General features: G+C 52.4%; 1 protein-coding gene across 1 annotated transcript in view; it reads right to left on the bottom strand.

Annotated features, from left to right (window-relative positions):
* Positions 1-7,658: 7,658 nt before the first annotated feature.
* Positions 7,659-12,722, bottom strand: part of NOVA2 (NOVA alternative splicing regulator 2) — a 35,735-nt gene continuing 30,671 nt past the window's right edge. Inside the window, exon 4 of the mRNA XM_026457356.2 lies at positions 7,659-9,070. Coding sequence (XP_026313141.1) covers positions 7,988-9,070 — 1,083 coding nt within the window. The 3' untranslated portion in view covers positions 7,659-7,987. The remainder of the gene's footprint in view (positions 9,071-12,722) is intronic.

Here is a 12,722-nt window from a genome sequence, read left to right as displayed (position 1 = left end):
TTTTTTTATTTTTCTGAGACGGAGTCTCGCTCTGTCGCCCAGGCTGGAGTGCAGTGGCCGGATCTCAGCTCACTGCAAGCTCCGCCTCCCGGGTTTATGCCATTCTCCTGCCTCAGCCTCCTGAGTAGCTGGGACTACAGGTGCCCACCACCTTGCCCGGCTAGTTTTTTGTATTTTTTAGTAGAGATGGGGTTTCACCGGCTTAGCCAGGATGGTCTGGATCTCCTGACCTCGTGATCCGCCCATCTCGGCCTCCCAAAGTGCTGGGATTACAGGCTTGAGCCATCGCGCCCGGCCTAGTTTTTGTATTTTTAGTAGAGACATGGTTTCACCATGTTGGCTAGGCTAGTCTCGAACTCCTGACCTCATGATCTGCCCGCCTCAGCCTCCCATAGTGCTGGGATTACAGGTGTGAGCCACCGCACCCGGCCAGGCTAGTAAGTTTTAAATATTTGCTCAGGGGCTGCAAACGTCCAGAACCTAGGCATGTGACATAAATGAGCAGTGCAGGTCAGGAAGGGGCTAAGTCTCTCTGCCCTGGGTGAGTGGCAGTGGCTGCCCCAGGCCAGCCCATTGTGGGCAGGTGGCAATTGCAATCAAAGCTATCGCATGGCATTTCTCAAGAGGGTCTTGAAACCCACGTTTTCAGAAGTCTCCCAATGTTTAAATGCTGGCAACGATCCCACCAAACACTGTTCGGGTCAAATGAAATTATGGGTACCGCACCTGCCTGTTGGCCGATGGTTTGCAACCTCTGAATTCATTTTAGTCCCATGTGTCAGGTTTTGTGTTAAGAAGAATTTCCCAATTCCAGTAGACTGTATGCTCCAAAAAGCCAGAGATACCTGCGTCTCTTTTGTTCATTGCTTTATCTTCAGCACCTAGAACAGTGCCTTATGCATCATAGGTATTCAGTAATCATTTTAAAAAAGTGAATAGTGTATTGATCCAAGCATAAGCCATATGATGTAGAAATAACAATTTTAAAAAATCCCCATTTTACAGATGGGGACATGAAGGCTCAGAGGAACAAAGGACTGAGGGTAACACAGCAGCACTGGGATCTAAACCCGTAGCTCACCTGACTCGAAAACCTCGACCTTGGCCTACCCTGATTCTACCTGGCGTTGTGTATTTACAGGGCTGTGTGTGGAGATGTGTGTCCAAGAGCCTGTCTGTGGGACTGTGGCTCTGTGTATGTGTGTGGTGGTGGTGGTGTTGGTTCTTCTGACTGGACACTGAGGCCCTGGAAGCTAATTTTTTTTTTTTTTTTTTTTTGAGACAGTCTTGCTTTGTTGCCCAGGCTGGAGTGCAATGGTGCGATCTTGGCTCACTGCAACTTCTGCCTCCCAGGTTCAAGCAATTCTCCTGCCTCGGCCTCCCAAGTAGCTGGGACTACAGGCATGTGCCACCATGCCTAGCTAATTTTTTGGTATTTTAGTAGACACTGGGTTTCACCATGTTGGCCAGGCTAGTCTCGAACTCCTGAGCTCTGGTGATCTGCCCACCTTGGCCTCCCAAAGTGCTGAGATTACAGGCGTGAGCCACCACGCCTGGCCCCTGGAAGCTAAACTTGAGCACCTGCTTCTCTCAAGCACAGTTGCTCCGGATGCTCACACTGTCCAGAGACAATAGTCCTCCCTCCCCAGCTCCCCCATCTGGGACCATCCTCAGGGGTCCCCCCACCCTCTTCCCCTAAATGCCCAGAGCCCTGGGGGAAAGGGGGAAAGAGTTTAGGATGAGGGTGGAGGTGCAGGGAGGAGGGAGAGGGAAGGGGGTGGGTTAAGAAGGAGTGTGTGATGTCAAGCAAAAAAGACAACATTAGACACAGATGCTGAGATGGCGTTTATCGCGGCAAAAAAAGGTGAAGTCGCCGAGGGGGAAGGGGTGGGGAAAGGGGGTGTGGTGGGGTCTGGGGTGGGGGCCATGGAAGCTAATACATGGTGCACTAGGTCACACAACGGACACTGGGGGTGGGTGAGTGGGTGGAGAGGGCGTGGCCCAGGCATGGCAATGTGGGGAGTGGGAGGAGACGGCAGTGCGCCCCAGCCAGGAGCTTCTGGAGGTGGTGGGGAGGAGGGCGGGCGGCGTCTCTGGTCGCAGAGGATGGAAGGAATCAGTTAGAGGGGGTTGAATGGAGGCACTGGAGGCATGGCCACATTCCAAGAAATGGAATGAAGGAGTGGGACAGCAGGCAGGGGGCCAGCCTGGGGCTTGGGCCTTTTAATCTAAGGACTGGGGAGAACCAAGGGGACCTTAGAGGTCCTCCAGTCCTCTCCATCTTCCAAGAGGGAGAACAAGCCTGGAGGGGAGGCTACCTTAAGGTCCTAAGAAGGATTTAGCAATCGGTTCTCCAAAGATGGCCCTACAGCCTCCCTTGCCCCCCATTCTTCTCCTACCCTGTCTCCAACAGAGAAAGGGGAAGAGAGGTTCTAGCTTCTCTGACTCCACCGTTATCTCACGGAGGCTCCTCAGGGAAATTGGAGGATGAATCCGTTTCACAGAAGGGGAAAACGGAGGCATCCTGCCAGACTACACCTTTCCATACCTCTCCCACCTCCCTGTCGGGGAATTTATGCACCCCATCCCTCTAGAGTAATACTGATAGCTTGAAATCCTTAGCGATGGGGGCAGGTGAGAGGACACACCTTAAGATTCTCCCAAATCGACCCGGGATGTGGGCCATGCCTCCAGTGGCCTGAGATGCCAACATAAAGAAAAAAAAAAATGACTCCCCACGTCCCCTGGCTCAAACCCAGTACAAAAGTGACTATTTACAATGAAGGCGTGGGGAGTGTGTGGGGGGCACAGGAAGGAGGGGGTCAGAGTGAGCACTCCATTTGAGGGAGGCCACGCCCCTGGACCCGCCTTTAAAGGGACAAAGCCAAACAGCATAGATACTTATAGAGGATCTCAATCCCCAGGGTGGGGCAGACCCTAGGGGTGAGGGATGGGGGGTGGGGCATGGGATGGGGTGCAGGTGGGGAGGCATGGGTGGTGGGAGGAAATGGAGGAAAGGTAGCAACTGCCCCTAGCCTCCCCCCTCCCCGCTGCCGGACACACAGTTTTCCGTGGGATGAACACAGAAAGGGTTAATCAAAAAGAGTTCGATGAGCGAGTCTGACGGTCGAGTGGGGCGGGCTGGAGCAATGAGGCCGCAGGTCCCGGTGGCCGGTGGTGATGGAGTCACTTAGAAGATGAGAGGTTGGTGGTTTTGGGGGGAAAGGTGGGGTAGGGAAAGGGGTGGGGGAGGGGGGGTTTAGGCAGTCCCCCCCAGTTATCTCTGGGAGACAAGTGTCCTGGACTGGTTGAGAAGGGATTAAAAACCAGCAGCCTTCGCCACCATGAGCCCGCAGATTCTTTTCCCATTTCCCTCCCTGCCACCCAGCAATCTCCAATGCAACTTGAAGGGGACACTAAGACGGACCATACACACCAGCAGCAGCGCCCAGAGAGAAGCCCTCTCCAACCACAGCGTGGAGACAGCTGACCACAGTGCAAAGGGATCACGATAGCAGGGCTGAGTGTTGTCACCCCAGCAAACCAGCGTCCCTGCCCCATTTGTGCCCCAACTTGGGTATCGCGATCCTGTTCTCCCCCTCGTGACATCCAGTCCAGGCTTTCAAGACAGCCAGCCCGAGTTCCAGACGGCGGGGGCAGGTGCCATCGAAGGCCTGGCTGGCTGTCCCGACAGGCGTGCACTCAGTCAGCAGCCTGGACGCCCCAACTGCCATCCTCATCGCCACTCTTGTTAATACTTTTGCCACTGCACAGTCTATCACAGCCTCTAATCCCGGTCCTGAAACAGCAATCATCCATTCAGGGGGACTCCTCTCATTTTCCAAACAATTGGTCACCAATCAAAACCAAGTAAGAAGGAGGACGTGGGGTGGAGGAACAGGGAGGAGAAACAGAACGAGGGAATATTGAAGGATTTGGTGGTCCAGAGGAGAGAGGAAATACACCTTGGAGATAAGCGGCACCCTACTTTTCCAAGTAGAGGTCCTCAACCATCTATAGGTCAGCTTTTATCAAGATCCACTTGGGATACCCATAATTCCCACCTACAAGTCCAGGGTAGGTGTTAGGGCTGATAGAAATGGCAAAGCCATTGCCTTCTGATCACCACCCCTAATAATTATTGCAGTGAAGCCTCCTTGCCCATGTAGAGATGGCTGGGACAGGGCAGAAGAAGTTGGCTGGGCAGGTTGGCTCAGAGCCCCCTGAGATAGGGGATGATGGAGGTTAATTTGGCACACTGAACCCCCTCTTCTCATAGGTGCTTTGAGGTCTTTCTCTTGAATCCAGTTGGTACCGCCCCTTGGGCTAGTAGAGGAGGAGTTGAGCTTGTCTCCTTCTCCCCGGTTTCCATAGATTTGCCAGGAAGTTGGCAAGTGGGATTCTCCTTGGCTGGTGGAATTTGGGGGATCCAAAAGGATAGGGGTAAGCTGAAAAGGAGAGCTTTTTTCTGTCTTTTTTTTTTTTTTCTTACAAAGATTCTAAGAAAAACTCAGGGCGGGAGGGCTTTGGAAGGGGGACCCAATTTAGCTCCGTATCCATACTTTTTCAATGCCTCTTAGGGACCTCCTCAAAGAGAAATGGTCCAGTTTCCTCCCCTCTATCCAAGGTCCTCTCCCCACAGAGCGGCTCAGTTCCAAGGAAGTTTGGCACTTTCTTTTTTTTTTTTTTTTTTTTTTTTTTAAATGGGGAAATTGGGGAGAGACAGTTGAGACATTTGAGGAGAGGAGGAAGACAGACAGAGACTAAGATAGAGACAGGACAGAAAACAATGGGAACCACACAGAAGAAAAAAAAAAAGAAAGTCATAGGGAGCCAGACAAAGAAAGGGGGGAAGACACTTGGAGAAGGTATGGGAAGCTAGAGGGCAAATGAGAAGGACTCGGGAGACAATTCAATGCAGCAAACACTTATTAAGCACCTACTTGGTGCTGAAGAGAAAGGTGCAAGGAGGCCACTCAGAGACTCTGAGATCGGATTGGCTAATAGGGAGACAGGGAAAAAAAAAAGAGGTGATGGGTTTTTCAATAATCCCCATCCCTGGCCCCACAGCCGTGTCCCCTCTGGACAAACTGCAGCACAAAAGATTGAGGTCAGATTGCAGAAGAGACTTTCAAGAGATGGCAAAGATGGTAGAGTGAGTTTCCCAGGGTAAGATGGGGAAAGGTGTGTGGCTCTCCACTCACCAACATGGTGAGCGAACTAGCTCACTGAGCTAGCAAACTATACCTTTCAGATCGCCCTGGCTGGCTGGGTAGGGGGTCCCCAAGAAATATGAATAGGGAGGGGTTGTTACACAGACACTCCAAGCAAGCACTTTTCAGGAGGCCCAGCCTCCAGAGATGTGTCTGTGTGAGAGGAGTCCTGGACCCAGCTGATTGGGACCCAGACTCCAGCGAATGGGTTTGTAGAAAGTGGCTGCCAAGCAGAGGATGCAAATGATATGCAAATGAGCCCATTCAGATCCCACCTCCCCACTCCCAGACCTTACTTCACCTCTCCCTGGCTCCTTCCCCTCCTCATAGGGGCCTGGGGGGCTGTAGAGGGATATTCCAGCTAGATACTGTAATACTCGCGTGCAGGTAGAGACACTGTGAAATACTGTAAGGTCTTTTGAGAGGTGGAGGGGAGCAATGCCACCCCCATCTCTAACCCCAAGAGCCCCCAACGGTAGTAGAAGATATGTACAAAGTTACATCAAGAATTGTTTTGGCACTCAGATCTCCATCTGGGTTCAGTCTGGAGATTAGGGGTGGGGCAACAACAATGGGAAGTGGGGGATGGGGAGGGGGAAGTGGGGCTTGCCCCCCACCCTGGAGATGACAAGGGCATGGAAAAAGTCACCCCAGTGCCCAAGTTACAGTCACCCCATCCCATTGGGTGGAAGGGCCGGGGTGGGGAATTCAGTGCAAGGTACCTCGAAGGCTATTGCTTTCTAGGGATTTTCACATTTTGATTTGGGGGTGGCTCTCTAGCAAGGGAGAGGGATCTCCTAGGCTTTAGGGGCAGGAATTGTCTCTGTGGCTTTTCTTCCCTCCTTTTTTAGGAGAGAGACAAGGAGGCTGGATTTCCCCCAAAGCCATAGAGAGGAGAAGGGTCTGGAAGACCTAGGAGGGGGACAAATGGGGGAGAGGGTGGGCATGGGGCGCCCCTCCCCCAGAGATGCTGATGATGGAACCAGGGCACTGGGCGCCCTGCTTTGGGTTGGAGAAAGTGGAGGTGGTCTCCAAGGAGGAGGGGGAGATGGGTGGGGGTATAGGGAGGTCTTAGCTATCCTAGTCTATAGGGTTGTCAGGCCCTGAAATCTCAGTCTGCCAACAGGTCCTCAGAGCTGACCACAGCCATAGCACTCAGGGGTCCACTCCCAAACCAACTCTCAAGGCCGCCTGGCTTGTCAGATTCCATCAGAACATTCTAGTTCTCCAGAGCCCCTGGTGAGCACACCAAAACATTCTGATCTATCAGACATCACCAAAGTATGCCAGCTTTCTGGAAGCCACCAAACCAATCTAACCTATCAGACCACACAAAGCATTCTGGTCCAAGGGACCCTTCCATGGCTCACTGAAACTCTACACCGGGCCACACTGGCCTGACAGAGCCACCACACATTTGGCTCACCCAATTCAACGAAACAAAGCCACGCAGACACAGGCATGCACACAAAAGGCAGGGGTGGGAAGGGAGGTCTTTAACAGTAGTTTGCACTAGGTCCATCTCCCACACCTCCCTCCAGGGCGAGTTCGCAGACTTGACGTGTTTGAATGGAGATGACCCTGACAATATTGGGTTTTTTTCCCTTAGAGTTCTCCAGATTGGATCCAAGTCCCGTGCCTTATTCTCTTCCTAGGAAAACCCCCAGGCCAACACCCACCAAAGAAGGGTGTGGAGGGAGAAGGCAGGTCAGAGACTGGTCACTGTCCAATACAGGAATTACATGCTTCAGTCTAATGACATCACAGGAAGTGACCTCTAGGCACCACCAGAAGTACATCTTCCCATGATATCACCAAAGTGACCTTCAAGGAAGAACTCATTGAGACATCACAGGAAGTACCTGCTCTCTTAGTTCACAGGAAGTAACCTCTGGGGAACTGCTTCCTGTGACATCATAAGAAGCGCCCAGAAGCACCCCAGAAAGTACTCAGTGACATCACAACAGAGACCCTCATTGCCATTACTCTAAACCATCACAGATACCACACCAAGTTGATCCAGCCTCTTGCGAGTCTTGCCCACAGGACTGGCCCAATCCCAGAGCTGGCATCCTTCCCAGCAGCACCGTCCCTGCCCCCCATACAACCTGACAACAAAAGAGTGAACATTCCCACCTAGAGGGACAGCTCCAGTGGGAGGAGAGTAGCTGAGAAGATCTGGGAACACTGGGGTCCCTGCTCCAAATGCCCCATTTCAGCTCAGACGCCTCTCCTACCTCTACTCCCATGACTTCCCTCAGATCTAGAACTGAAAGCAGAGAGGTGGGGTATTGTGTTTTGGGGAGGCCCCTCATTCTGGATGACCCAGAGGCTCCCTCCCCTCCTCCCATATGGAAACAAAAACTTATAAAGGGGGAAAAATCCTTACCAAAAAAAGAAAAAAAAAAAAAAAAAAGGAGGGAAAGAAAGAGAAAATAACGCTTTGTTTTCTATTAAAATCAACAAAATGCAATATATACAGATATCACACAGACCTGGGCCCTGGGACAGGAAGGGTCAGGCCCAGCCAAGCACAGGGAGGGAGGAAGGAGGGGTCAGTTCCGGGCTGGGGAGGGGGCTTCTGAGCCCCCTTCCCAACCGTCACTCAATCCTGCCTATGACTACCAGAAGGGGAGGGTGCAGTCGGGCCTACCCCAGCCCCATCCCAAGAGGAGCAGGACTACACCAAGCTGAGGTCAGGAGTTGGGGGGAGGAGGAGAGGGAGGAGGAGGAGATGGGAGGAGAGAGAAGGGTGGGAGCACACACCACAGGCCTCATCCCACTTTCTGGGGGTTTGAGGCCCTCACTCCCTGCTCGTAGGTGACCCGCTGACTGATGAGGTATTGAGCGGCTTGCGTGGCCGCGGGGCTGCCCGTGATGGTGACCCGCCGGTTCCGCGTGCCTGGCAGGAACTCGCCCTTCTTGGAGATCTGGATGCGAGCGCCCGTCAGCTCCTGGTACTCCACCAACGTCTTGCCCCCCTTCCCCAGGATGGCTCCCACCAGGTTCTCAGGCACCGCAATCTCCACCAGCTCCTTGGCACTCTCAGCCGCCAGCTTCTCCGCTGTCAGGAAGCCCCCGGCCGCCCCGGCCGCCGCTGCAGCGGCCACCAGCGGACCGCCCCCTCCGCCCGCCCCGCCACCGGCCCCGGCCCCGAGGTAGCCGTTGGCGGCTGCGGCCAACGCAAAGGACCCCAGGGCTCCGGGAGGCGGGGGCGGCGGCGGGGCGGCCCCTCCAGCTGGCCCGGCCCCGGCCTCGCCAGCGTAGGATGCCAAGAGGTTGGCGGCGGCGGCGGCTGCGGGGTTGGCCCCGGCGGCCACGGCAGCCAGGACGCCGGAGGCTGCGGCCGAGTTGAGGCCCAGGCCCAGGGAGTTGGTGTTGTAGCCGTAACTGGCCAGCGTGTTAAGCGCCGTGCTGATGGCCAGCAGGTCGGTGCCTGAGAAGGCAGGCAGCGCGGCGGGAAAGGCCCCCACGCCAGCCAGCCCGGCGGGGCCCAACAGGCCGGAGGCAGCGGCGGCCGACGCTGCGGCCGCGGCTGGCAGCACATCCGCGGGGCTGGCGTACGGAGAGCCGGTAGGGTTGGAGTTGGCCACGGGGCCTGCCACATTGGCGTAGCTGATGTTGAGGCAGCTGCTGCTCTGGGGGTCTTCTTGTACCTTCTGCACGATGGCGCTCACAGCCTTGTGCACCTGCTCGGGCTCGCCGCTGACCGTCACCACGCGCTCCTGCAGGTTGATGCCCTCTGGCTTCTGGGACAGCTGCACCCACGCTCCTGACTGTTCCATCACGGCTTTCACCGTGGCGCCCCCCTTGCCGATGATCAGGCCCGCCGTGCTGTTGGGGACGATCAGCTTGGCCTGCGTGGGGAGCAAAAGAGAGGGTCTTTAATTTTATTTTTAAAAATTAAATTAAATTAGGCCGGGCGCGGTGGCTCACGCCTGTAATCCCAGCACTTTGGGAGGCCGAGGCGGGCAGATCACGAGGTCACGAGATTGAGACCACGGTGAAACCCTGTCTCTACTAAAAATACAAAAAATTAACTGGGCGTGATGGCGGGCGCCTGTAGTCCCAGCTACTCGGGAGGCTAAGGCCGGAGAATGGCGTGAACCCGGGAAGCAGAGGTTGCAGTGAGCTGAGATCAGGCCACTGCACTGCAGCCTGGGTGACAGAGCAAGACTTCGTAAAAAAAAAAAAAAAAAAAAAAAAGATTAAATTAAATTAAATTAGGCCGGGCACGGTGGCTCTCGCCTGTAATCCCAGCACTTTGCGGGGCTGAGGCAGGCAGATCACTTGAGGTCAGGAGTTGCAAACTAGCCTGGCTAACACGGTGAAACTCCGTCTCTATAAAAATCCAAAAGTTAGTCAGCTGTATGTTAGAACATGCCTGTAATCCCAGCTACTCAGGAGGCTGACGTAGGAGAATTGCTTGAACCCAGGAGGTGGAGGATGCAGTGAGCTGAGCTCGGGCCATTGCACTCCAGCCTGGGTGACAGAGGGAGACCCTGTCTCAAAACAAAATAAAATAAAATAATATATATATATATAAAATATATATATGTAGAGACGAGGCCTTGCTATGTTGCCCCGGCTGGTCTTGAACTCCTGACTGCAAGTGATCCTCCTGCCTTAGCCTCCTAAAGTTTTGGGATTACAGATCTGAGCCACCAAGCTGGTGAAGGGAGGGTCTTTACAGTGGCTGGAGACTGCGAAGTCTCAGGTCATTCCCTACCTCTCCTCTCCAGCGTCCAAAATCAGGCCCAGCATGGCCTTTTGATATGTACCAGTATGATCCAACTGGTTGTTAAAAATATTGAAGTATTTCAGGTCAGGTGCAACAGCTCAGGCCTGTAATCCCAGCACTTTGACAGGCTCAGGTAGGAGGATCACTTGAGCCCAGGAGTTTGAGACCAGCCTGGGCAACATAGCAAGACCTTGCCTCTAACATCATATTTTTTTAAAAAAACTGAAATATATCCACAACAGTTGGTTAATGAATAGCCAGTATTCGAGGTCCCCTCAGTAGCCCCTCAACCACCCTGTCCCATGTACCTGGGACTCTTGGTGCCTCCTCTGTGTCCGGCATCTAAAAGCTTAATGGCTGATCCAATGGGGCTTTCCAGGAGCTCACTGCAAGCTTGCACTGTGGCCCACCCATGCCTTCTAGTGTTAAGTACCCTGACTTCCAGCCCTCAAAAAGCCTTCATTAAGTCCTTACTTTACAGATGAGCCTCTCGAGGCCCAAGAGGTGAAAGGACTTGTCCTAAGGCCCCCCAGTTAGTGACAGAGCTGAAATCTAGGCTCTTGGGTTCCTGATCCATTGTGCTCCCCTAGACATGGTCTTCTCGTTTAACTCTCTGTTGTTATGGGCTGAAATTGTGTCCCCTTCAAATTCATATGTTGAAGGTGTAACTCCCAGTACTTTAGAATTTGACTATATTTGGAGAAACGGTCTTTAAAGAGGTAATTAAAGTAAAATGGGGTTATTAGGGCAGGCCCTAATTTACTGACTGGTGTCCTTATAAGCAGAGATTAGGACACAGATGCACACAGAGGGAACACTGTGTGAAGACACAGGGAGAAGAAGGTCAAGGAGAGAGGCCTCAGAAGAAACCAGTCTTACTGACAGCTTGATCTTGGGCTTCTGGCCTCCAGAATCATGAGATATAAATACCTGTTGTTTAGACCACCCAGTCTCTGGCACTTTGTTATGGCAGCCCTAGCAGACTAATCTAGTTGTCGTATCTGTAAAATAAAGATAACATGAAGGCTTTTGTCTGAGAAGGCAGACGTAAGTGGATGTCTTGGATGTCACACAATGGATCAGCAACCCAAGAACCTAGATTTCAATCTCCTTCTGACTCCTGGGAGGGGAACACTCCAGAATGAAGAAGTTGGTCATCTGAATGTGGTGACCTCCCCTTTCTCAGTTGCACAGCAACCACCCATCTGTCCTTCAACCACCCATCTGGCCAAACATCTGCAAGTCTGATCAATCTTAATTCCTGCAGAGACATTTCAAAACCAGTCATCTCCTTTTGCACCTCTGAGAGCATTTCTACACATAAATTCCTCCCTCTCAAAAATCCTTCCCATGTCCCCTTAAGCCCTAGGGGTGTCTGAGAAATTTGTGGAGGTGGCAGTTTTGGTTGTTGCAAGGACTGGGGGGGAGATGTGGACTGTCAGTGGGGAGGACCATAGGTGTCTGTACCCCACAATGGAGAGTCAGTCCCTCACAAGGAAGAGCTGTCCCAGGCCCTATATGTCTACCTTTTTTTTTTTTTGAGCCGGAGTCTCACTGTGTCATCCAGGCTGGTATATGCCATGGCGTGATCTTGGCACACTGCAATCTCCACCTCCTGGGTTCAAGCGATTCTGCTGCCTCAGCCTACCTAGTAGCTGGGATTACAGGCACCCACCACCATGCCCAGCTAATTTTTTTGTATTTTTAGTAGAGACAGGGTTTTACCATGCTGGCCAGGCCAGTCTCGAACTCCTGGCCTCAAGTGATCCAGCCGCCTCAGTCTCCCAAAGTGCTGGGATTACAAGCATGAGCCACCACACCCAGCCACTATATGACTACTTTTGAAGGTTCTGTTGGACATTCATGCGGATGAAGAGCCTGTTTTTAAATCTCTGAGCCCATGCCTGGTCATGGTGGCTCACGCCTGTAATCCCAGCACCTCGGGAGGCCAAGGTGGGAGGATCACTTGAGCCCAGGAGTTGTAGACCTGTGTGGGCAGCATGGCATGACCCCATCTCTACAAAAAAAGTTAAAAACATTAGCTGGCCTGGTGGCACATGCCTATAGTCCCAGCTACCCAGGAGGCTGAGGTGGGAGGATCACTTGATCCTGGGGGTATAGGCTGCAGTGAGCCGTAATTGTGCCACTGTACTTCAACATGGGCAATACAGTGAGACCCTGACGCAAAAAAAAAAAAAAAAAAAAAAAAAAAAAAAGTCTCTGAGCCCAGAACCCAACTGACACAGTGAGACCCTATCTCAAAAATAAATAAATAATTAAAATAAATAACAAAACAAAACAGAAAAAATCTCTGAGCTCAGAGCCCAACCCCATGATACATGTAAGTACAAGTACTGTTTGCATGGTTTTAAGAGCTACTGAAATTTCCAGGAATGCAACTACCAGTAAATCAAGAGTGGATTGTGCTTTGTTTTGCTCTGCACAAGAGTTTTCATCATTTTAGAAAACCTGGCATCAGTAGCAATGGCATTTGTATTATTTAAGTCTCCAGTATTACACTCTGGATCACTTTACATTTGTAGTTGTCTCACTTAGCTATGCTTAGGTGTGAGCAGCTGCCTAATTCATTATTCCTTCTGTTGTGGTCCTATTTATTTACATATTAAAATTCACCTTGGCTGGGTGCAGTGACTCACACCTGTAATCCTAGCACTTTGGGAGGCTGAGGCAAGGTGAATCACTTGAGCCCAGGAGTTCAAGACCAGCCTGGGCATCATGATGAAACTCTGTCTCTAGTAAAAATACAA

This window comes from Piliocolobus tephrosceles, chromosome 21 (assembly GCF_002776525.5).
Source record: "Piliocolobus tephrosceles isolate RC106 chromosome 21, ASM277652v3, whole genome shotgun sequence".
Lineage (NCBI taxonomy): Eukaryota > Metazoa > Chordata > Mammalia > Primates > Cercopithecidae > Piliocolobus > Piliocolobus tephrosceles.
The sequence above is the reverse complement of the archived record's forward strand: the minus strand, read 5'-3'. Positions and strand labels throughout refer to the sequence as shown.